The following is a 24,651-nucleotide window of genomic DNA, read 5'->3' as shown; positions in this document are numbered from 1 at the left end:
TTTCTGGCTATTTCAGCATTTTTCTTTGTCAGGTGCTTATTACACCCCATACACCCCAGTTCCCTTACGTTTTTTGGACTGCCTCAACACTTCAACCAACCTTATGCGTTCAATTTGCAACAATCGTGGTTTAAAAAAAAAATCCTTTTGTGGTAGTGTGACAGGCTGATTTTTGTCGTGTCTATAGGTGAATGTTCTTACTTCTCAGAAATTATGATGTTTAACCTTGAGTGAAGGCACCTTTATAAATATTTGTAATGTGTGTAATTTAAAAAATGGCATTAACTATGTTTGTCCGTCATTTCTAGGATTTGCGGACTTTCAGGGCCTGGACCTTTGTAGGGGGGTCTGGGTCATCCTCCCCAGGAATGCTTTTTGATAAACAAGCTCTATTTTGATGCTCTTATATGTACATGTCTTAATTATTGATGAAATTAAGTGTGTACCACAAAAAAACGGTTGTCTATTTTCCAGATTAATTATGAATTGTAATACAAATATTAATAGTTGTTGGTAATTAATATTATATTGAGTGCAAACAATATATTTCACAACTGAGTTGGAGAAAGAGTTAAATCTATTTATGCTATAGGCACATTATGGTACGTGTAGGCTTTTCCAGACAGATTCTTAAAGAGGGAACCCCCAGAAAGTCAATTTGAATCCTGAGCTTGTATGACTCTTTATGAGACATCCAACACGCAAGGGAAAATGTTAAGATGTTGATCTTTATCTAAGGAGTCCCAATAAAAGTGATCATCGATGGAAGGATGGATCAGACAAAGTGTCACATCAGAGACTCTGCTGCCGACTAAAGCCTACTGCTGTCATGAATTGCTGTGCTGGTAAGCATATTGAAGTGTGACAATATTTTAAACCAGGTAGTCCTACAATTTAAACTTTGGCGTTGCACAACACGGAAACTCTCTAGTAGTGACTGCACGCTTCTGTGTATGTGTGTGTGTGTATTCTAATCTAATTCATCTCTAATTTGTGTTCTTTCATGTCACTGCTGCAGTCATCACCTTCCTGTGCCTGCTCAGTGCAGAAGCAGCCTGCGAACCTGTTACAAAGGGGACAAATACCGGGGCCTTCAGAGGAAACGTTTGGCTGATGCAGAATGAGACAAAGACCGCTCTGGACCACCTTTTAGTAAGCTTTTTGATGCTTTATTTAATCTGTTTAACCTACAAATAAAAGTAGCTCTAATCGATATTGACATGCAGGAGTGTTAAGTTGCGAAATCTCTACTGTCATTACTGAAACGTTTTTGATGCATGAGAGCATCACTTGTGAAAACGTAGCCCACTGGGGTTACTCTACATCCCTGGGTGTTACTCACTGATGTGGACACTTATACTGAACTGACCAAGTCTGTCTCCTGCAGAAGGAACCTGGACAGCTTCCCAACATCTCCTGCCTCTCCCTGAACACTACTGGGCTGGCCGTGCCGGAGCAGCAGCTCTTCACTGCTCACCATCTCTTCTCCTTCCGCTGTTACATGCTGAAAATGTCCAACCTGACCCCGAAGCTGTCAAACAACCTGCGGAAGATAAGCCAGTACATTCACAGTCTGGAGCAGCGGAGGGGCAGACCGGCAGTCTGCAACCGGTCCCCCTTAGAGCCGAACATGGACTATTATGTTCATGTCAAATGTATGCTGGAGCTTTTTTACAAACAGCTCAGCAAAGCAAAGTTTTGATTTCACTGCTTAGTATGAATGTTGCATTTATTTAAGTTACACAGCTTTAAATTATTAAAACATACATTTGTATAATCCAGTTTTATGTGGACGAGAATGTAAACTTGTTCCGGATTTTACTGCATAGTTCTTATTATTATTATCAGTATCTGATAACCAAGTAATGATTTTTTTTTTTAAAGTGATATTTATTGAAAATAAACCAAGTCAAGATTTTCATTTTTGTTGCTTTTATTGTGTGTTAAAATCATTTAAGGCAGAACTTTGGAAGTGAACAAAAAAACACTCTTTACTTCTTAAAACAAATGAAATAAAACTCTAAATTTAATGAGAACCATCATGGGCAGATCCAATCTGCAATGATATACTGTACATTATCAGGTACAAACGCCCTCTCACTGAAAAAGCAAAAAGTTGGAAATCCAACCTGGTATTACAACATTTTGAAATCAGAGGATGAGAAAAAAACAAAAAAAAAATAAAATTACCACACAAATGCCAAGCTGCAGTGGAACATTGGGGATTTCTGTCATAATTCATAAGGCCTTTTTGATTTGCATTACCGTAACGTGTTGATGACTGCCTTACTGTAAATTGAGCACTCTTTACATCAACAGGTAAATTATTTCTATCTTGTAAAAAAGTGAAATCGACTATTACAAACAATATGCAATTCAAAATAAAACACTCAAATTCTGTGGTGCCATTTGCTACCGTAAAACTCATAGTAAACTGAGTTGTTGGGCAGAAAAGAAAGTAAAAACACAAGTCACAAAATCAATGTCTGCCTGAGGAGTGCTGAACCACAAATAATAAAAAAAAGACAAGACTAATTAGCCTGCAGAGATCACTTGACTTTAAGGCCGTACATCAGACATGCAGACTAAATCTGCACATTGTCTAACTCTCAAGCAGTCAACAGAGCACACTGTCAAACATGATTTCAGTAACACAAACAGTTAACTGAATGGACGGGTAGACGACTCTTTCATATGGCCTTTGCTCTGTTTCTATGTGCTGCATCTTTTCACGCGGCATACTGATTGTTTTCTGCTGTTGTCATTAGCACACCTTATAAATTAGTGTAATAAAGAGGGGGAAAAAACAACAGGAAAATCAAACCATGTGATGTAACCTGTACCCTTATACGGACATGTTTCCTGATGTAAAGGACCCTGACTCGATTTGTTCATAGCTGAATGGAAAACAATTACGCTAACCAGCGCATCCCTGAGTGATCAACAAAGAACAGGAAGACGCCTACAACTACTGTGCATTCAGTTAAGATCTGGAAACACTGTACATGTGAATATACGGAAGTATATAAATAATCTGTACTGCTATTTCCGTTATGCTCCCTGTGAGGGCTTTAAGTAATATCTCTCCATTATGCTGTGAGCCGCCCAGTAGAAACCCATGTATTTAACATACTGTATTTAAGATGACTGCTTTCTTGTACAATTTGCAGTTGAACTTAGTGGAAATGGCCAAAGCAAGCAAAGTAGGAAGTAAGATGTTCAGCATGGGTGAGATCTCACCAAGAAACCCCTATTGTTAACAGTCTAAACAGCATTCACCTGAGTAAATGAGGGGTGAAAAAGACAATTACGGTCTCAGCTTTCTTGTGATAATCAAGCACCGGCCCACAAGCGACTATGTTTCAGACAATCCGATGTGAAACCTTTCCGGGAGGTTTCAGAGCTTTCAAAACACACAAACTATACTGCAGCTAGTCCTAAAAAATCCCACATTCATCTCATGAAAAGCATCCTATCCATACACTTTGTACAACTGAGTGAGTACATAAAATGAACAGTCACGCAATACTTCCCTTTTTAACACAATGTTGTGTTTTTACATTATAAAAGTGATTCAAATTCAAATATATATTGTTCAAAAAGCAAACAACCAGTACCACCTTTCACTAAAGTATTTAGTAACTCCTTAAGTTTAGTATTAGCTGCTGTCATTCAAATAAAATATCAGAAAAGCCACAATTGTTATAAATGTAATGTCAAAGATCGGCCTCCCTGTGTGCATCATTCCCAAGAATCTCCAGTAGGATCTGGCTCAAATTGTGGCAGCGGCAGCTAGCACTGGCACTTCCTGCGGCAAGCTCAGCTGCCACGACTTTCCGCGGCAGTTGCCGGTTTTAAGGTTTAATTTTTCATAATTTGACAATATGTGACAATACATTAAGGTCCCTGAGAGTAGCCTATATTAGCTAGATTTAATCATAACAATTAGCCATAATATTACAATTCGGCATTTTTTAACTAAACCAATTACTACTACCAACAGTCATATCCTCAAGGACCTTAATGTGTTGTCACATATTCTCAAAATACGAAAAATAAAGGCTTAAAACCAGCAACTGCCACGGCAACTCTCCCAAACTGCGGCAACTGCCGCGGCAGCTGAGCCTGCCACAGGAAGTGCCGCTGCTGATTTGACATTGCTCTTTCTCAGAATCAATATCAACATGACCATCGTACATACAGAGTAAAAGTAAGCCAGACCTGGCTTACTTTTATCATTTTATTTTAAGTCGTGCATCTGTGGAAGAAGTGATGACCTTGCTGAATGTCTGTACGGTAAACTAGTGATATGTCATTTTTGATGATTGCTATCAAAAGGTTCAGGTGGCTTCTGGGTCACCTCATCACCTCTGAGAGCAAGGCCACCCATCTGTATGAGTGACGGCCCGGGTGGCTTCTTCAGGCAGCAGAGACGGATCATTAAGTATGGACGTGGTTGTGCTCAGCTGGCGGAGGGTACTCAGCACCACTGAAAAACAAGAAACCACATTTTAATGACCACAACCTGACTGTATAAAACAGCATTTTGAAGCTATGCTATGTATCCTTAAAGAGTGCTACACAGTAGGTATGTAATAGATTCACAATTTTCAAAACAGATTGTGATTTGGCAGCTCGATACCTCAACTACTTGTAATAAGTGAGTGGGAGGAAACAGTCTCGGTCTATTGAAAAAAAAAAAATCTTTCTGTAAGATTTTAACAAATTGCTATATCTAATGTTTTCCAGGAAACTGTGGGCAATTTGTCATATATCTGGACTTTTCCATAACTGCGGCTTTAAACAGTATGCATAAGAACCCTGTGTGTCATGCTACGGACAGTAACTCAGGGGAATTCTAAAGATTTTCTTACGACCAATGATTTGACTGCAGGTCACTCATTGTATCATTCGATCTAAGGGGACCACCCTGCTAAACATGGAGTAAAAAGCTGGAGCGTTAACCTTCTCAAGTCTTAAGTTGACTGTAGCCCAGCCTCCAATGAGCAGCAAAAACTGTGACTTCAATGATGGAAATCTTTTGACGTCACCTTCGTTATCAGATCCACTAAGTGTCATTGCTAAAGTCAGACTGAGTCAGGAACAAAGACGTAACATTTTGACCAAGTGGGAGGTTAAAAAAAACAGATTGGAAAGTGTGATAATCACCGTTTCTGAGATTGAAAATAGAGTGGTAATGAATCATTAAAAAATGAGGGGCACTGTTGAATTTTTCATATCATGGTTGCTTGATAACAGCTTGAACCAAACAGAGATAGTGACAGGTAGGAAGTATAAAACCTTGAGTAATTTAACTGCACATAGTGGTGATCTAATACTTTGACGCTGGAAGGAAGTCTCCGCTGAGCGGCAAATGATCCAAAACTACTGATAAGACTGTGTTGGTTTATGCTGGATGTCTACAAGATATAGTAATTTACTCACTGGGTCTGAGAGCTGGAAGGGAGCAGTGACGATCGAGCCATTGCAATGTGGTCTGACAGAGCTCTGCCCTGCTTGTAGTTGACACCATCCCATTGAAAGACTCAAAGAGAGGCTTGATAATGATGCTGAACTAGAATGGATGATGGTCAAGGATCAGTTATACTGGAGAGTGAGACGAATGCAACTCTGTCTGACCAACTGTTTGAGTCCCAGAAGTCGAACATGCACATCTTTAGCTTTCACCACTTCATGCTTCAATCTGCGGTTTGCTTAACCTAAAAAGTATGCAACGAACAAAATCAGAGATTGGTTTTAAAAAAAGAGCAGCACTGCATATTGTACATAGGGACAAAACATTACGTGATCTGTCAAGAGATCCTTAATGCCCCTGACATCAACAACAACAACATGGCCACTGCATTTGGTAGATAGCAACAAAGCAATTCCCCTTATAAAAGACAGCGTCACTGGTAAAACATTTTTGGTCATTTGTAATCATATTTTGAACCCTCCTGGCACTGTGGTCACTGAATAAAGTTTGAAAGAAGTCTGTCTATATAACCTTGAATAACAGTAGCTTGGTTTTCCTTAGTGTTTCAAAGTGTTTCGGTTGTGTAACATTTACTTTCTATTAAGTCTTCCGACTGTGACATTGGATATATATTCCTTCCGTCATGTATCAGTCTGATCTGAACAAAATGTCTGCACAAGCCAAATGCTTACGCTATACTCTGTTATTAATATGCAGCAAACAGTGTCAGGGCTCCTTTATTGAAGGATACAATCCAGAACTTCCAGTTCTGCAGAGTGCGGTTCTTTACATATTCATTGAACTTCTCCTGCATGTGGTCGAAGCGATTTCGCCTGATAGGGACCCCTGTTGCAGGCAGCTGTTCCTGACACGAGCTGTGGTTAAGTAGTGACAAGAGACAGAAACAGTTGAGAATTAATGTGTTGAGTGCAAATTTTGTATATCAGAAGAGGGGTGACGCATATACAATGTTTTAACATACCTAATGGAGGTGTTGATCTCCTCTATCTCCTCTCGTAGCCTCTTGACCTCTTCCAGCATCTGCTGCCTCTCCTGTTGGAGCTTCCAAATGTGATCCACAGTCTTCTGCAATGTGACTGCATTACTGATCTAAATGCACAACGTAAATGAGGGAAAGAGCAAATCAAATACTTTACAAAAACTGTGCACAAACATGGCCAAAAATAGTGATGTCCTGAATCTATTATGGATGTTTTATGAGACACTCAGACTTACATTTGATTGTGCCTTTAGATTGGGGACCAGGTTGCAGAGTGTTTTAAAGCCAATGTTTATGTTTGATCGTCTCTTTTGCTCAGCAGATATGTATGTTGACCTCCGGCTCTGTCACACAACAGTAGTGGAAATATTACAGGTTACAAGCGTACTGTGTCTTAATTCATTTTTTACATAATGTATCGAACACACTAGCAAACCATTTATGTTGAGAAACATAAACACACAAACCTGATTTTGTTCATTCTTTTCCAATGGGGAAGTGCTGCTGCTGATCAGTGACTGGGGACTAGGAACTTGATCTAACCCATGCGGGGATCCGTGACCTGATCCAGGCTGACTGTGACCTGGAAAAAAAACACACTTGTAACAAGTTGTGGGCTTTGAAGTTATGATGTACCTTCTGGGTAGAGTGAAGTCTCACCGACACAAGAGGAGGCTTTCTGACTTTTGCGGCTGGAAGACTTTCCTTTGGGCACAATTGGCTGGGGAGACTTCTGTGTCTGAGACAAAACGTGAAATCCAGGCGTCTGAGATACATGAAGAGAACAAATGGACAAGAAATTAAAAATCACCGAAGTTTTAAGACAAGTAAAGTTTTAATTTCACACTTATGAATTATGCACACCACAGAAAAACAAACAATAAAATGTAAATGTTGCAGTTTTGTAATTTTCTATTGGCAACTCAATAATGTGAGGACCCACTGTTATGTAAGATCTGAAACATACCCCTCCAATTTGAGAAGGAGCGATGACCACTCCAGCATTACGGACCACATCTGCTTTCAGAGGCGATGGCGTAACAATTACAGCATTGGCATGACCTGGGAAAGGGGCTGAGAGGATGAACATTGACAGTAAGTCAGTTTTATGTGCTTTCATACGTGAACATCCATGAATGAGTTTTTACAACTAGATTTCCTCTGCCTTTTTCATCTTTCATCTGTTTGAACAAGTTTTAATTTAATATCTTGAGATTTAATTTTACAAAGATAAGCTGTTCTATTAAAACAAAAGCAAAGGGCACCCTAATGGTTAAGTGGTTTGCGTTAAGAAAGGCTTGAGCGCTATCTTGTGGTGATTAGGTTAAAGTAACAAAGCTCCACTTACAGATCAACAATGTTAAATGCACAATTGCAGAACCCAAATCTTGATCTTGAGACCAGAAACAACAGACCTGTGAGGATGAGGTGGGAGGGGGTGTTAGCAGGAGCAATCCTTTGCACAGGGCGGTTTTTGTTGGCACTAGATGACTGAAAGGGCCGAGGCAGGGCGAAAGTCTGAGGGTGTTGGACGCGTGTGGCAGTTAATGGAGCCAAGGGCTGAAGTTGAGAAGGAGGAGGTTGTGTGGATATGGCGCTATAGTCTGAGGCGTGGCTGAAGGTGGCTGCTGCATCGCTGGGTTTAACAGTAGAGGAGGTCTTGTGTGTAATCACAGATGGTTGTACAGTCTCATCCAGCGCTGAGGCGTTGTCCAAGGATGATGGAACCATGGGTGCTGCTGAGGCCATGTCCTGACTTGGAAGGCACTGTGCCAGAGGATCATGGGATAATGGCTGAGAGACTGAGGAAACTGCTACTTGATCACTGGGCGCCAAATGCCCAGGAAACAGAGGCAGGTAGTTTCGACTGGCCATGGGAGAGGGGATGGGCAGGGGGCCAGGAGGGGAGATGTTGTTGCTTGTGAGCATGGAGGACATTAACTGGGCCTGGCAAGGGATGAAGGAAAGGGAAGAAACGCACTTAAGTCTCTTTCCTCTAGTGCAAAATTAAACATTAGAGACCCCGTTCTATGCAAGTTCATATTAGCTAGCATTGTATTTTGTGCTGGTTAAGATTATGAAAAAAAAAGTAAAGTAACATTTTCACAACTCCAACCAAAGAACTAAAGAAAACACAACTTTTCTTCATGTCACTTTTTATTGATTTGGGAGGCTAGAGACAAGAGACTGACAGAATTGCGGCCAAATCTGTTAAACTATCAGCATTTATATCAGTCTTTCTATTCACTCAGTTCAGGCTAATGCAAAATGCATATCTGTTAAGCCAATGTTTCATTCTATTCTTTCCTTTTTACTTATATATACGTTAAATATAATATATGTCCATGAACATGCACTTAACTACACTAACAACTGCTGCAAAAATATATCTTTGGTACGGCTCCCAGATACAGTTACAATGGTCTTTTTGTTCCTTAAAGTAATTTACTATTATTGTTTTATTTATGAGCCCTGAATATTTAGTGTTGAGGAAATGAGGAAGCAAATGTCAAGGTCTGTAAGACTGTATGTTCCTTCAATGTAAAAATAGAAAAGCTATAATATAATGTTAAAAGTCAGACAAGTAACTACAGTGAAGCTGCATTTATGGACCCAGCAGAAAATACGTCAAAAGCTTCAAGGAAGACTACAGCATGAAAGAAAAGAAAAATGTTTTGCCAACATTTGAGTGAGTATTTGATTCTCAAAAATGAAGCAGTTTGAGGAGCAGGTCATGTATGAAAAGTGCTATGTAAATAAAGTTTAGTAATATTATTATGTTTTTTTGTGTAACTACATTAAGACAGAAAAATGGTAGAAGATGTGGAGAAAATACTCAAAAAACAACAACAGAAAGTCTTGCATCAAGGAAAAATAACACGGCCCTTGAACAAACTCATCGTGGTGGTGTGTGTTAGGAGCGGTGCCTTGGGTTTGTGTTTACCTGCGACTGTGAGCTGCTGCTGGGGTGAAGGGTAACAGATGGTGCAGTGGGTGAAACAGAGGGGAAGGCGGGCTGACGGAGGCTGTGAAATAAGTCTGGAGAAGAGTCTCTATGTTAGCTAGAGGTTAGTAAAACCACACTACTTTTTGTGTTAGGCTAAGCCGACTACCGAGTTACAAGAACATGTGCGCTTGATTCCTATAAAGTGTGCACTATTAGTGTGTGTGCAACACTACTGCAGCTATGGTTGGTGCCTTACTCCTACCTTGCAGTGGATCAAAAGAGTCCATGAAGTCTAGGTTGGGTTGTAAAGGGATGAGTCCTGGTTGGATCATGTCTGCGTTCCCTGCATGTGCTGCGGGAGGCAAAGAGGCAGAGGTAGAGAGAAGACATGCCAGTGGTGGCCACAGTGAACAAAAGACAACAGTAACAAATCAATTGTTAAATCACCTATCGATCTCATAAAATAGACTCACCAATCTCCCGTGGATTAGGCCAGGCTATGGGCTGGTGCGAGGCCAATGTAGAGAACAACGTGTCTGAAAACTCAGACATCAGGACATCCATGTCAAAGAGGGGGTCCATCTCCATAGGGTCAGGTGTTTCATTATGCCTACGAGGCAGGCGGCGCACAGCAGTGTCTTCATCCTGATAAAAGGAGACACGGAGCATGTCTGGAGAGACTTCCCCAAACAGCGATAACTGCTCTTCTGGTCCCTTTGAGTGTTAAAAATGCAACCACCAAGCCAGTTAATGACACACAAGCGTGCAGTGTTGAGTACAGCCAACATGGACACTAAACTGGCACTAAACTAATGAACAACATTTTGTCTCCACACTTCATGCACTAGTCTTAAAAAATGAATCACCGTATCTATATATGGACATACATCTGAGTCTGTCACTAAGTTACAAGCTAAATGATGTGAAATTAGTTAAAATAATTTAGTTTGCATAGTCAAAGATGATATATTACAAAAGTATGTAAGTATGTAACGGTGACCAGTTTAGCATGAGTTAATTCCATTCATATTAACATCTGGTTGATATTGATAGGAATGTTCATCTTGGTACGAACAGCACTTTGGTGGGTTGGGCATGATGCAGTTTAGCGTACCTTAAGCAAGCTTGAGAGGTCATCATCCTTGTGCTTCTGTAACTATAAAAGAGAACGCGGGTACCACATTAGATAAATATGAATGTTTTATGACCAATCAAACAAACAAAACACATATGCAAAATACATATTATATATACACACGATACCCTTTTTTTAAAGTATGTTCTCCACTTGTGGTATTCTCTGATGACGATTTCAATTCGCCTTTTCCAGTCTATCCCATCTGGGGCACTGCCCTGCAAAAGAAAGAGGAGATGATCCATAACAAACACACCCGACAAAGAAAGGAAGTGACAAAGGAAACATAAAACTCAATGACAAGTGCTTAAGAGAGTGAACATACAATCATATCCATGGAAGGTTTTTGGTGATAAGAAACAAGGCTGTTTGATCACATTTCTCTGTCTTTACCTCTGCAGGACGACGGACGTACAAGTCCATGCTTCCATCCAGGGGAGTTGCAAAGTGACAAACAGGATTCTCCCTTTTCTCCACATCTAGGGGTAGAAAAACATCCTTCAAGTCACCCTCAATTGAATTTTTTTTTTTACTGGTACAATACAATAAAACATAAATGAACACATGTTGCAGCGCTTATTGCTTATAGTGCACCAAAGAATGCTCATAGCTCAGCTTGTAACTCAAGAAAAGCTTGACCCAGTTTGTGTTTATTTTAGGGATATGAACAAGATATGCTATCAGTCACTGTCACAAAACTGCTCATGGTATGTAAACAAACCAATATTACTGCAGCAAGTTGCAAAGACGGCACCAATATTTATCTTGAAGTCATGGAAAAAAAAAGAGACCCAGTTCCATACTGTGAAAGTTTATGAATTTACAGATAATGCTGCTGGAGTACTGTGAAGTGCAGATTCTAATAAACATACACACGAGAACCAAGAAAAATAAAGCCTGGTGAAATCAGAGATCCTGAAAAGGGCAATATGGGAACAAATGTAGATGAATCAATATAAAGAATCTGATTTACGAAAGAGTCTCTCCACTATTTCTGATTACATATTCTTGAACCAGATCCTGACGTCTCCACACTTGCTACAGCTTGATTAAAGAAGTGTACAAATTCAAGTCACTTAGATACTATAAGAATAACAACACCCTCTACACTCTATGCATACCAAATGATAGAGGAACTCTTACACTGCATATACCAGGCCCTCCATATGGCGTTGTTGAGGCGGATCTTGTCTCTCCAAAGCAGTTTTAGACCTCTGAAGTTCTTCCATTTGGGAGATACCAAATTACCACTGAAAAGACAAGAAAGTTTACAGTGAAATAATCTCACAAGACATTCTATGAAACACAAACAACGGCTTAACTTGTACAAGTAGATAAATATCTCAACTGTAACTAAAACCCTCGCGGTGATCTCCTTCGTGTTATTAGCAGAAGAAACCTTGATAATCTTGCTTGTAGAAGATTAAAACAATGCTTCCTGTCTCTTCTACCCCACAATAACACAACTAACTGGGATTTTTACAAGTTTGTTTTATCATAAATTTATTTTGCTCAACTTAAAATAACTTGACACCAGCATGAAGAATGTTGTCCCTGTCAGATTCTTTTAAAATGTCACTTTACAAACCTGATTCTGACATCACTACAGATGCTTGACAATAACCAAAAGCCTTAATAAAGGGGATGCTTCCTCGCCGTAACACTGAACCAGCGCTCGTCACTCAGTCAACAGTAAGAGAGTTACATGTCTGATCACTCACGCACCGGCCTAAATGTGGCTCCTAATGCCGATACACAAGGCTCTTAAACAACTTGTCTACTTTACAAATGACAACAAAATTTACATTTTAAAAGAAATTTGACAAAAACAAAGCTGAACTCTACCCTGAGAATGCGAGAATAATTTGAATAGAAAAAGTTTCAGGTCACCCTGAGTAACTCTGGCTGTGTGCTGGAAATACTTAAAGAGATAAGACAAAACAAACAAGCAGGAACCTGACAAGATCAAGCTCAAGTCACAATGATAGTTACAAGTTTGATGGAAGACAAGGAATCAAATACACAGACAGGAAACACACACTGTCAACAACATTGTACATTTTTGTTTTAATTCCATAAACAGCAATATTGCCCTCTCAGCGCTCAGATTCAATCTGCAATGTTAAAGACCACGGACCAGTCCAGAAATGTTGGTGTAGTCGTGCACCCAAGCCTGAATTTCAACAGCCAAGTCAGCCATCTTTCGCCTGAAGAATATATCAAGGATTAAAGGACTTGTGTCTCACTGGACCACGCGTTCATCTTCCGTAGAGTCGACTACCATATTGGTGTGTTTACAGGTCACCCTAAAATAATCGATTCGACAGCTGCAGCTGATTCAGAACGCTGCTGCTCGAGTCCTCAATGAGACCAAGAAAGTGGATCACATCCATCCAGTTCTGAGGTCTTTACACTGGCTTCCTGTCTGTCAAACAAATTATTTACAAATACATGGAAAACTGCAGGTCTGCTGCAACTCTCAGTTCTTTTAAATCAAGGCTGAAGACTTTTATTAAATCAAATAATGATATAGTTCTTACACTGCACTGCGTCTGAGTGTTTACTTCTGCATGAAAATGGTAATATGCATCAAATTTTTAAAATGTTTGTCAAATGACATGACTTAAGTTTATGTTTCACTTTAACAGGACAGGAGAGAATGACGTTCAAGAACATCAATCTGCTTTGATAAGGAAATGCTCATTCCTATCCAAACGGGTTAGCTCACAGTTTCCCTCTTTTCATCCTTCCTCTCCTGTAACTCTCTGTCCTTCCTGTCCAGCCTTTGACGAGTACTGTGTTAGTCATTGGAAGAAGAAAATGTAGTTTCAACAAGTAGGTACTTGGTCCAACTCTTGGTGCAATGACTAGAGAAGAGCCAGCATTATGGGGAAAACGTTGTTCTTGTTCTCAGTAAAGCCTCTCTCGTGTACATGAAGTCTTTGCTTTTTCGTTTGGAATGACACAGCAGAACAGTAACTGCTAGTAGTGCTTTCCAGGCCTAAAGATAGTCCTCCCGATGAATCCAAGTAGGTGCCATGAGCAAAGTCAGAGGGAATCCTCTGAGCAGCTGGCTTTCCACCAACGCTACAGAAACACAACAGCTGTAAACAGAACCATGGGTAACGTGAGCCCAGCATTTGATTTTACAACTCATCTCTAAAAGGCAGGGTTGGTAATCTTGTACTTGTATTCAGCCGAAAACCAAGTCCAGTGCTGCCAACTCTTTTCCCAATGAGATAACCGAGCAGTACTAGCTCCGTTAAGTTGCTAAATCCAGCAAAAAAGTCGTCAAGTCGGCAAAACAAACCCTCCAAAGCCACTCCCACAAAATGATCATAATTGGACGGGCTTATTACAGCCATGCGAAAGCCGCAGATACAGGATTTTTTGTTTGTTGTAAGAGTATTTGATTCATTGATGGCTGTCAGGCTGTACTGATAATTTGAATAAAAATAATTAAGATGACCAATCCTGCCTTTAAATATCTTAGTAGCATCAACGTTCTCTTTTAGTTTGTATCTTAAAAACATTGCCTGAAGCCTATAAACTCATCAACGTTTACCGTACAGGTTTTTGTCTTCGTTTGTCTTTTCACGCGGCTGCATTATGAGTGACGTCTTTTAATTCACTCTCAGTTTACACAATTATCGACGAAATACTCATTCATGCTGTTTGTCAGACTACCTAAAATATTTGTGGGCATTTATTTGAGAACAGTCAGTTTTCAGTATTTGTCACATTTTAGAGACAAAATTAAATTGACTGATATGTGAAACAAATCTTTTCAGAGGACCCGGCACAGCTAACAGTGTGACTGCACACCAGTATTTCAGCACTATCAAAACAAAAATAAATCTGTCACGACAGAAGGCCTTATTTCAGATCCGTCTGATAACTGATAGCACGCTTAAATTCTCCTGGCAGCTAAGATTACTGTTGTTCCTTATTGTTTATTTAAATCCTGTCACCCTGAATCAGAACAAAGATCTCTCTTTCAAGAGCACTGAGAGTGTAATCTGAGTTCATCGGGCTCCGTCTTCAGTGCTCATAAAGTCTGAGTAGAATCCCACAAACCAGTACATTGACAAAAAAATTTACATTTTAAAATAAATTTGACAAAAACAAAGCTGAACTGAAGAATGTGAGAATAATTTGAATAGAAAAGGTTTCAGGTCACCTTGAGTAACTCTGGCTGTGTACTGAAAATACAAGTACTGAATTGAAGTACAAGTTTGAGTTTTAAATATAAATACAAGATAAGCTTGTACAATACAATGCATTGTTTAGGATTAAACTAGTGTTTTACAACATTTTGGGCTTGGGACCCCTTACAAAAAAGCAGGATCAAATTCTCAGAAGGCTTAAACAAATATCCCATTAATCATTTCATGAACCCCCAAATGTATATTATTTTATTGTATATATGTTAAACCAGATCTTAGTTTTTTCATTATGATTGTAATACATCTGTAGTATAAGTATAATGATGCGAGTGAGTGCAGGACTTTTACTTGTGATGGAGTGTTTTTACTATGCGAGTAGGCCTTCTTCCTTCACCACAATCATGAGTGGTCAAGCAGGAAGTTACACGAGGAAAAGACTCGTGACAGCAATTTCACTCTAGTGTGTCCCATGCCTGCCTTTTTTTTTTTTATATCTGCACATGATTGAAGTCAGCTCAGCCGGGTGAATAAATGAAACAGTGAATACGGGGTGACGAGGTGCGTTGTAACAACATACCTGTACGCGAGAGTCATGCACTCAAAGAGTTTGGTCAGTGACGCGTCTATGGAGAGATGTGACATCCTCGCATTGCCAAAGTGGTAGGTCTGACAGGTCTGTTTGTTGACAGTATCGAAGTCGTAGCCTTTCTTCGGAGGGTGCTCGATATGGAGCGATGACACCATGAAGTGTCCGCTGTGGATGATCTGAGACTCCAGCCCGTCTAACCTCTTCAGGCCCAGCAGGTGGGTCTCCGAGTCCGAGTCGTCATCCTGCTCCTGCTTTATGCTCGATGGCGGGCGACGATACGTGTACCGTGAAGACATCTCTCTGGTAGCCATGTAGGTAGCCCTCCTCACCAGACAAATAGCTAATGTTAGCCAGCAAGCTAGGACAATAAACCTCTCGCTTTCATCGGGCTCGCCAAGAAGACGCGGTTGCGGACGACTTCTCGGTTAAAGTTTGTCAACTTCGCGCCGTTGAGTCCGAGTTCTCGGTTCACTCATTCTTCGAAGCTGTCTGTCATTAATGGCTCAAGTGAAGTTGTTGTTGTTTTGTTAGCCGAGACTCGCAGCGACCAGCTGACAAAAAAAATACAGCTTGCAGACTGTTTTCTGTCCGGAGCAGGAAGTTGGTGTCTGTAAGCGCTTCTGATTGGTCGGAGTCAGAGCCCCACCCACCGAAGAACTCAAAATAAACCTCAAAGCAAGGCTTTAAATATGTGAAGAGACTTTATAGAGCTGGTACTGAACAAAACAACGAATCTACAAATGTGACAACATCATTGATTCATGTATTATTATAATAATGAATAAAAGTGTTATATATTTAAATATATTAATTTTACTTCTGAAGGGAAATAAAAAATAATGGATTCACAGAGATCACCTCTTGATTTGAAATGTGCCTTTCAGCTTCTCCCTGTCAAAATGTGTCAGCAACTCTATGGAGCTAAATCCAGGTCAAAAGTTTTGTTCATTTCAGGTAACGTGGGCAACGCGAGAATTATGATTCACTAGTGACAAAGTTCTGTTTAGCAAGCTGTTTTAGCCTCTACTTGGCACGAATCACAGTAAAAGAGCAATAAACTATGCCATATTGGGCCGTTCAACAACCACACTTTAATATCTGACGTTTCGCACTTCCACACACCACTGTGAACGCAGCGTAATATCCTTGCGATGGCGTCCGCGAGAAAGGCTCAAAATGTGTCAGCGGCAGCTAGTAGAGGCACTTCCTGCTGCTAGCTCAGCTGCCGTGTGTGTGAGAGGAGCCGCGGCAGTTTAGCCTTTATTTTGTCGTTATTTGACAATATGTAACAATACATTAAGGTTCTTGAAGGTATGACTGTTGGTAGTTGTAATTGGTTTAGTAAAAAAATGCCAAATTGTAATAGTATGGCTACTCGTTTTTATTAAACTAAGCTAGGCTAACATCTTGGCACTTGTTGCCATGGCAACTACACCAGCAGACCAAACCGGGGTGAATGAACGGCTATGCTAACAAATTTCATTGCACAATGGATTTATAAATTCAGAAAAATATATTTTCAAAAAGAAACAGAGGAAAATATCTCTCTACCTGTGGTGATAAATAAAACATGTATGTTTCCTGCATTAGTTTACTGCTGACAGAAGCGCTCATTAAAGGTAAACTCCCTCTTGTGGCCAAATGGGTCAATGACGCTGCTCTTCAATATGTACTATCTCTGGGTGCAGAAAGTGCATAGTTTAAGGATGTTAGCAGTAGTCAACGTTGTACTCCCTGGAAGTAGCATTTCCATCATGTGATTTTTCAAGGACCTTAATGTATTGTTACATATTGTCAAATAACGACAAATAAAGGCTAAACTGCCGCGGCTCCTCTCACACACACGGAAGATGAGCTAGCAGCAGGAAGTGCCTCTACTAGCTGCCTCGGCCTTCTTCGTTATGCTGTCACTCATGATGACACGCCCCTCTCAGTTGATACCACGCCCCCCACGCAAAGATTTGAAACCAAAAAAAACGAAAAAAAAAGATGTGAATCTGAAAAAAAAAGATTTGAATCTGAAAACATAACAACACAAATATGTGAAAGTGAAAAACGAAAAAAAAAAATGTATTCAAAATAATTCTAGAACGGAATCAAAATTATATTCAACCCAAAAAAAAATTTCATTCACTTATTTTTAATTTGAATACATTGCTGTATTTTTCAATGTTCAAGACCACAACTTGAACTTTCAGGTTCAGATTTTTTTTTCAAATGAACAAAACTTTTGACCTGGATTTAGCTCCATACAACTCTTCTTATGAAATTGAGTTTATAAAAATGTATGGACGCAACTAATCTTCTCTGTTTTTGTGTGTGTAAAGTAATGTATTAGGGTGGAAGAAGTACTCCAATCCTTTACTTAAACTATACCACAACATACTGCATAATACTGTTCAATCTTACAAATAATATTTCATTTAAAATGCCTGACACGATGATCCAAGTTAATATTGATATTTATTCTTCAAATTTGGAATAACAATACATACAAATTCCAGCATTTCTGTTAGGGCCTGTTATGTAACGCAATCTTAAAAAAGAGCAGTAGAGAGTGTGAGGCTCGTCATCAAGACAGCTTCTCTTAGACTAACTCCTTGCTTTCATCACTCTGGAGGGGACGACCTGCCACTCCGCTCAGCTGAGCACGCACAGCCCAAGATGTAACCTGTAAATGTCTCCATGGATATCTCATCTGGGATCGCACACGCCAGGGAATATTTTGAATTTCCACCTGGACACACACACACACACACATCAAAAGAGGATGCTATTTTTCAGCTGTTGTGTGAATTCTTAAGTTATGGTTTGTGAGTGAGTTGTCTTTTACGTACTGTCAGGTTCATGACTGTCATGGTCAGATTGTTCCCCTCCCTGTCCTGCTTCTCCTTCTTTCTCCTCCTCACTGATGCATAACAGTGTAGTGAAACACTCTGCCACCTCTTCCTCTGTCATGTGTTCTCCTGTCAAAAGATGTCAAAGAAACATGAGCATCGCGTGTAGAGTCTGGAACAGAGGATCAATATTTTCTCAGTAATTGACAGCAGTGCAGCCAAAAACAGAGAGAGAAATCCTCTTCTGACTGAATAGCATGCACATACCTCGAGTCTGTAGAAGTTCTAGCAGTTCATGTTTTTGCAAAACAGCCTGTCCTGTATCATCACGGTCACCAAGGAGGTGAAAAGCTTGAAGAAGCTCACTGCTAGAGAGGCCTAAAGCTGGCCGGTGGTTGACATACAGCTTGATAAACTCCTCCAGGTCGATGTCGGTCACATATTTTCCTGTTTCTGCGTACTTGCTGAACTTGACCTCGTTGTGTATATCTTCTATCTGGTAAGATGTAATAAAGCAATTTGTTACCACAGGTCTGAGGTATACAAAGACTTTTTTGTAATGATTTTACTGTCAGATAAAATGACATTCACGGTTGCTTCATACACACACTGTACCTCTTGCTCAGTAGGGAAGTGGGCCAACGCTCTCATTAGAGAGGCAACCTCTGACAGAGGGATTTTGGTAGACACTTGTCGTTCCTCCATTGAGTCAGTGCCTTGATGATGGACTTGGCAGTAATAGAAAAAGTTTTCCATCTCCTAAAAATATAAAGCTCAGAAAACTGAGAATCTGTGGTTCAAAAGGTATCAGAAATGTCTAAAACTCATAAGGAATGCAAGTAAAAGCCAGCATCTTATTGTTGTGGACTTTTATAATCCAAATACAATACATGTGTAAGTATGAGCAATGCTGCCCAAAAGCAAGTAGACAAAATGTGTATGTTGAATGCATGTGTCAGAGTTGAACCAATCATCTTCACCATCAAACAATGAGATGTAAAAGGGAAATAAATAAAACAATAAGAGAAGATCCAGTTATACAACATAAAGATATTTTACAATACTTCTACAAATGCTAAATAAAACTCACTGTTTAGAGAAATTATGTTTCACCAGCACACTGAAACACTAACATACATTATGAAAAATGACTTCTTAGAGCTAGGTAAATCAAAATAGTGTATTTAACCTGGATGCCACTACCTATTAGAGAATAGGACACATTGCGTCTTCCTTCAAGTTAATGGAACAATCTGTGGCTGTTCACTTAACACTCAGTAGTTTTAGGAAACAAGGAAAACGTTTAACTGACCCTGTAGAATTTGCCATCTCTGCCTCCCTCTAAAAGAGTGTAAAAGGGCATCATGCCCCTCCCTCCCAAGGCAGCTGCCGCCTCCAATGCACTGCACTCACAACAAGAGATACGATTAACTCCAGAAAAAATGGGTACACTCATGCATTTCCCCTGCTTCTCAGGTTGGTACTATTTAACCTCACTTTATGCTTATCTCCCACGACAGGACAGTCCAGTCAGATGTTCCTGCGGTGAAAACAAATCGTCCGTCGTAGGAGCAGGCAAAAGTGGACACCCCTGTTGGATGGCAGATCACAGCATTGGACTTGTAGGGGTTCCCATCCAGAGGCATCATCTGGAGACCCACCTGGAGGTACAACACACTCTTAATATCATATTAACTATATATATATATATATATATATATATTCAAGATCTACCACTATTCTTATATCCAATTTGCCTACGTTACTTTCAAATGAACACTGTAACAACAAGCAACAGAGTAAAACATTGTGAGAAATTAAAAGAGAAAGAGTTTTGCACACAGGTTGTTCTGCAAGGCTGGAGGTGTTGGCAACTGCAGGATGATCAGCAATTAATCATGGCGCGTCAACGGTGCCCAGGAGGGGAGGTAGCACCCCTCAATCTACCAGTCCACATTCCATGCTTGCTCTCTGCTGGGACTTGCTCACCGGTTCCCACAAACTGAGCTACTGCCGGTATAAAGCCTCTTACGCAATGAAATACTAGAAACAACTTCCAGCACTGACCTTGTCCTCTGTGAGGTATGCCAAGCAATATGAGTTTGTTTCAGGCTCTTTACACATGGGAAGGACCACTGTCTTCTCAATGGGAGAGCCGTATGTTGGTCCAAGGAGAGTCTTTCTGTAAAACACATGTAATAATGTTTTCAAGTATCTGTGTGACAAAAGTCGGAGAAATAGATTTCACAAATAATCTTGTTACAGTAGCTCACAGACCTGCACATCTTAGTAGTGCTGTTAAAAAGCTTCATCTTGTATTGGTCTGAGGCAACGAGGAGAAATTGCTCTGTAGTAAGAGGAGGATACCAAGTCATGCTCATTGGCACAGCGCTTTGCTCAATGCGCTCCGAGCTTAGGATGAGAAGCTTATTCAAGTCACTGTTTTCCAGGTCATACTCCACCTATTATTCACAGAGAGATGTGTGGCAATGCAATTAGTACCACAAAACACTAAACTAGTCCACAGTCCTATAATTTGGACAAAGCAGACTAACCAGTAGGCGGTCCAGACCCAGAGAGAGCAGTCTGGGTTGTGTGCTGTCCAGATGAACCCCGAAAAGAAGGTCTTTGATGGGCTTGTAGTGGGAGTGGTGTCTGCCCATATATGCCCAACGAGGCAGAGAGCCTCCATTACTCTGCAAGCGGAGTACTGTCACTGCTTTTCCGGCATCCTAAGAGTGAACAAGGAAATTAAGCTATACCATGTCTCACTTGAGGTTATAAGAATGCAATAGAAGTATAGATTTGCAGGACATTATCATAGCCACAAACCTATTTAATTTCTCAATCACAGCTTTAAATAAAAAGGTCAACATGACTTCACAAACTCTAGTCAATGTTGCCAATAACAAAGTTCAAACATATTACACTGATAGTAAAACAGGACTTGCTCACCGCAGTGGCAAGATACTTTGAGTCTGAGGAGAAAGTGATGTGGTGGATGCTGTCTTTGGTGTAATGAAAACATTCCTCTGGATCACTTTGTAAAGTGCTGGCATTCAATATGTGAACCGTTCCACTGTCAAAGCCAACTGCCAGGTATTCTCCTGTTCAGAGACAACAAGGTGGCTCTGTACATTGCAAATTCATGCAGCAGCTGGGTGATGCTGGCTTGTAGGGAGCATTTGTTTGTTGACAGTCAACAGCAAGAATGTTGGCTCACCTTGAGGGTCGAAAGTGACACACTGAATCTGCTCCCCTGTCTCGAAGACCCTGCTGCAGAGGACGGCTTTGTTGTCATAGTTCCACACTTTTACAACACCCCTTTGATTGCCCATGGCCACAACTGGCTGTTTGGGGTGGCAGGCCACTGCAAGAATAGGCTCACTTTCCTTCTGTAACAGGATCTGATGGATGCCTTTCTGTGTATCCACATGTACCACTATGGAACTGGCTGTGGACACAACAAAGTTCCTGCAGAAAAACAGAGGTCAGCTCGGCTAAAACGTACGTAACAGTGTAGACTGGCAACATAATAGATTGTATTTCTTCTACCTGATGAGTAATGGTTTTGCCTCCAGAGTGTAGCTCTCCACGTATCCCTCTGCGCACTCTTTGGAGAAAGAAATGTAAACTATAGCATCCAGGTTGAACTTATTGTACCAAATGAGAAGCATGAAGTTTTCATCATAGAACTTGATGTGGCCTTGAGTGTCCCCCGTCACAATACAGCTGTGATGTCAAACAGATGGAGAAATCAAAATCGATAAATGCATGACCATTTTATTAAAAAACACCAACATGAATAGTTCTCTCTCTCTCTCTCTCTCTCTCTCTCTCTTGCTACCTGTCAGTCACGTTGAGAGCAGTGATCGGATCGTTCTGAAGGTGAATGAGATTGACTCTGCGTCTGGAGTGGATTTGGTTTGCAGCTAAGTCTTCCGTCACATCCCACACAACGAGGCAGCCGGCCGCAGTTGCTGTTAGGATGTGATGCTCTCTCAAGTGAAACACAGACGGTGACCTGCCAGTCATGTGGACCGTTTGAGAAGTGCCTGGATAATACTGAGCAAATACAGAAGAATCAAATCCACGGGTAGCGGAATCACAGAACTTCAACGTTGAACAGTTGAAACATCGTAATATATATTAAAAGTATAATTGACGGAAATGACAGAAACATCTATTTTTCAGCATCTTCTACAACATTTAGATGATTATTTTTACCTTCTCAATCTTCAGGGCAAAGCATTGCAGAGTTCCTTCGGCCTTAAAAAAGATCAGATAATTATTGCAATAAACATACACGTAACAGCTGTTTTATCTATTTAGAGAAAAAGGACCAGCAGGACTTACCCAGCTGTAAAACAGCACCTGGCTTTTATTATTGCTGAGCAACTGAGTGCTATCATTTGGATTAAAAATGATGTAATCCTGAAAAACATTTCAACATTTGAATGTTTGATCTGCTGAATGACATATCTACAAAGTAAGGTGACATAAAAACAAATGTTAGAAGAATACAAAAGTTACTTACTTGGAAACCATGGCTGGGGTTGAGTTCAGTAAACCACAAAGGCTCATCTGTTTCTTTTGTCCAATCCCAAATACACACACGCTGTGCAAAGATCATCAAAGGGTTAATTGTGAATAGATTCATTTAGTCAAATCCAGTGTTAAATATGAACCATATAAGCTGTTTTTGTGAACTTGGTGTTGCAGTTTTTGAGATATTTACAATTTCTTATAGTTTTTTCATTTGTAAATTGTACTTAATCCCTGATGCTAATCCTAAAAAAGACAATAAAATCATGACATAATGTTTAAAGATCCTACATATATGGATAAATACACTACCATGCCATCAATAGAAGGTCAAATGACAGAAAGTCACAGTGTTTGGTGGTGTCAAACTCTTGACCTTCTATTCTCTATTCATCATGAATGAAGACCATAAGGTGCTACTTAACAAAACAACAGATCCCTGGATTATGCATTTCACAATCTAGAGTATCCAACACTGTTTACCTGATTTAAAAAACACTCACTTGAACTTCCTCAGCCCCGAGGGTTACCAGATGTTTCGTGTCACTTGAAAATGCCATCGCAGTGATACCTCTCTCTGAGTGGCAATCGAACAACGTATGCACTGGAATGCTGAAATATGCATCATTTATGTTGTCACCATCAAGAGCAAAGGTTAATACATAAAAAAAAGCCTACACATAGAATGAAGAGCTACCCAGAGTAGGAGTCCCATATCATCACTGTGCTTTTGTCTGCTGATGCAATCCAGCGTCTGTCCTCACTGACACACATACGTGAGATGTTGCAGCAGTGACCCTGAGAAGATTGAGTGTAGACGTTAGGCCTTTTTAAAATCAACGCTGCAACCTGAAACCTGCTGATGTTTGTACCTGAAGTATGTGCTGGGAGTTTGTTGTGTGATTGTAGATGACCCCAACATTAGCTCCTGAATAGAGCACCACCAGCTGATCGTAGTCTTGCAGACTGAAGACAGGAATAGCAGGAGTCCTCCCAAATACCCATGCTAGAGACTGAATAAAGAGCACATTTGCAGTATTGTTATGAGTGACAGTTCTTTACCCTTTGATCCAAAAAACTTGGTTTGAAGTAAACATTTTTCTTGAAACTTTCTCGACTGCAAGTGCAGAGGGTCAATATACAAAGAATACTCCTTTTGTACAAATATACACTTTCAACAAATACATGCTTACCAATGCATGTGCTCTAGTGTGAGTACTCTTCTTTGGGACGAGTGTGTCTCTGGTTGCAGTGTAGACTTGAGACTGCCCTGTTTCCTCTCTCCTAACTCCTGAACTCTTCCCCAACTCCTCCCTAGCTTCAGCATCTGACATGATGTCTGACCACTCCACGTCTTGGACGGTTAATCTCTCTTTGCAGTTGCTTCATAGAGCTTTAAATTACCTTTATTCTTTCGACGTCTCTGCTTACGGCACAGTTAGCTAGTTAACAGTTAGGCTAAATTAGCCAAAGAGTAACGTTCGGCTACAAAACATATATATATATATGGCAATTAAATTAACTGATAACACATAACCACAATATCAGCTCTTGTAAAATCCTTTCTTAACTGCTCAATTGCATTAAAAAACACAATCTCTGTAATTTAGCTCCTGCGAAGCGTCTCGTTGCCTAGTTACTGTGGAGAGAGTGGATGACAAGTGAAGCTTGTTAAAATAAAACACAGATGTTCCGATTATTCCTTTCAAATTAAAAGCACCTTTAATAATATACCTAATCATTTGGCTGCAGTATTGCGTTGCAAAAAGAGATTTTATATGCAAGCATGTAAATATCCCATAAAATATGATGCATCGGTTCAGTTTAGTATAATTCTATATAATCTCAGTTCTATATAATTTGTGTGTAATTGTAGAGTGTAAACACCTCCTCAGGTCATTAAAACCAGTCATACACTGTTGAATAGTCTGTTTTAATTGAACATAACTTTGGTCA

The 24,651-nt window shown here is 40.1% G+C and overlaps 2 protein-coding genes across 3 annotated transcripts; both read right to left on the bottom strand.

The window, feature by feature from the left end:
- Positions 1 to 1,915: 1,915 nt before the first annotated feature.
- mlxip (MLX interacting protein) lies at positions 1,916 to 15,840 on the bottom strand. 2 transcript variants are annotated; one of them, XM_079162062.1, is made up of 17 exons: positions 15,302 to 15,840; positions 11,702 to 11,808; positions 10,952 to 11,037; positions 10,687 to 10,776; positions 10,538 to 10,579; positions 9,897 to 10,137; positions 9,686 to 9,775; positions 9,421 to 9,515; positions 7,892 to 8,423; positions 7,444 to 7,550; positions 7,137 to 7,242; positions 6,944 to 7,059; positions 6,713 to 6,820; positions 6,459 to 6,586; positions 6,228 to 6,351; positions 5,446 to 5,575; positions 1,916 to 4,489 (listed from the first exon to the last, which is right to left on the bottom strand). In XM_079162062.1, exons 1-17 carry the CDS (start codon positions 15,622 to 15,624, stop codon positions 4,365 to 4,367), a joined length of 2,550 nt encoding a protein of 849 aa, XP_079018188.1. In that variant the 5' UTR covers positions 15,625 to 15,840; the 3' UTR covers positions 1,916 to 4,364. The 2 variants fall into 2 exon arrangements, with proteins under 2 accessions (XP_079018188.1, XP_079018189.1); XM_079162063.1 differs by having other exon boundaries at positions 9,897 to 10,068.
- Positions 15,841 to 17,900: 2,060 nt separating this feature from the next.
- Positions 17,901 to 24,029, bottom strand: cfap251 (cilia and flagella associated protein 251; the record flags this gene model as incomplete). The annotated part of the gene is given in 21 exon segments (XM_079160706.1): positions 17,901 to 17,946; positions 17,948 to 18,050; positions 18,151 to 18,279; positions 18,418 to 18,646; positions 18,766 to 18,909; positions 19,463 to 19,553; positions 19,648 to 19,811; positions 20,218 to 20,332; positions 20,428 to 20,612; positions 20,706 to 20,882; positions 21,106 to 21,257; positions 21,374 to 21,624; positions 21,706 to 21,882; positions 21,998 to 22,215; positions 22,378 to 22,419; positions 22,507 to 22,584; positions 22,688 to 22,768; positions 23,199 to 23,307; positions 23,393 to 23,493; positions 23,568 to 23,708; positions 23,889 to 24,029. Coding segments are annotated over 21 exon segments (2,874 nt in total).
- Between the last annotated feature and the right edge of the window lie 622 nt (positions 24,030 to 24,651).

This window comes from Pholis gunnellus, assembly GCF_910591455.1.
Source record: "Pholis gunnellus genome assembly, chromosome: 6".
Taxonomy (NCBI): domain Eukaryota; kingdom Metazoa; phylum Chordata; class Actinopteri; order Perciformes; family Pholidae; genus Pholis; species Pholis gunnellus.
This window is presented reverse-complemented; position numbering and strand designations above follow the sequence as displayed.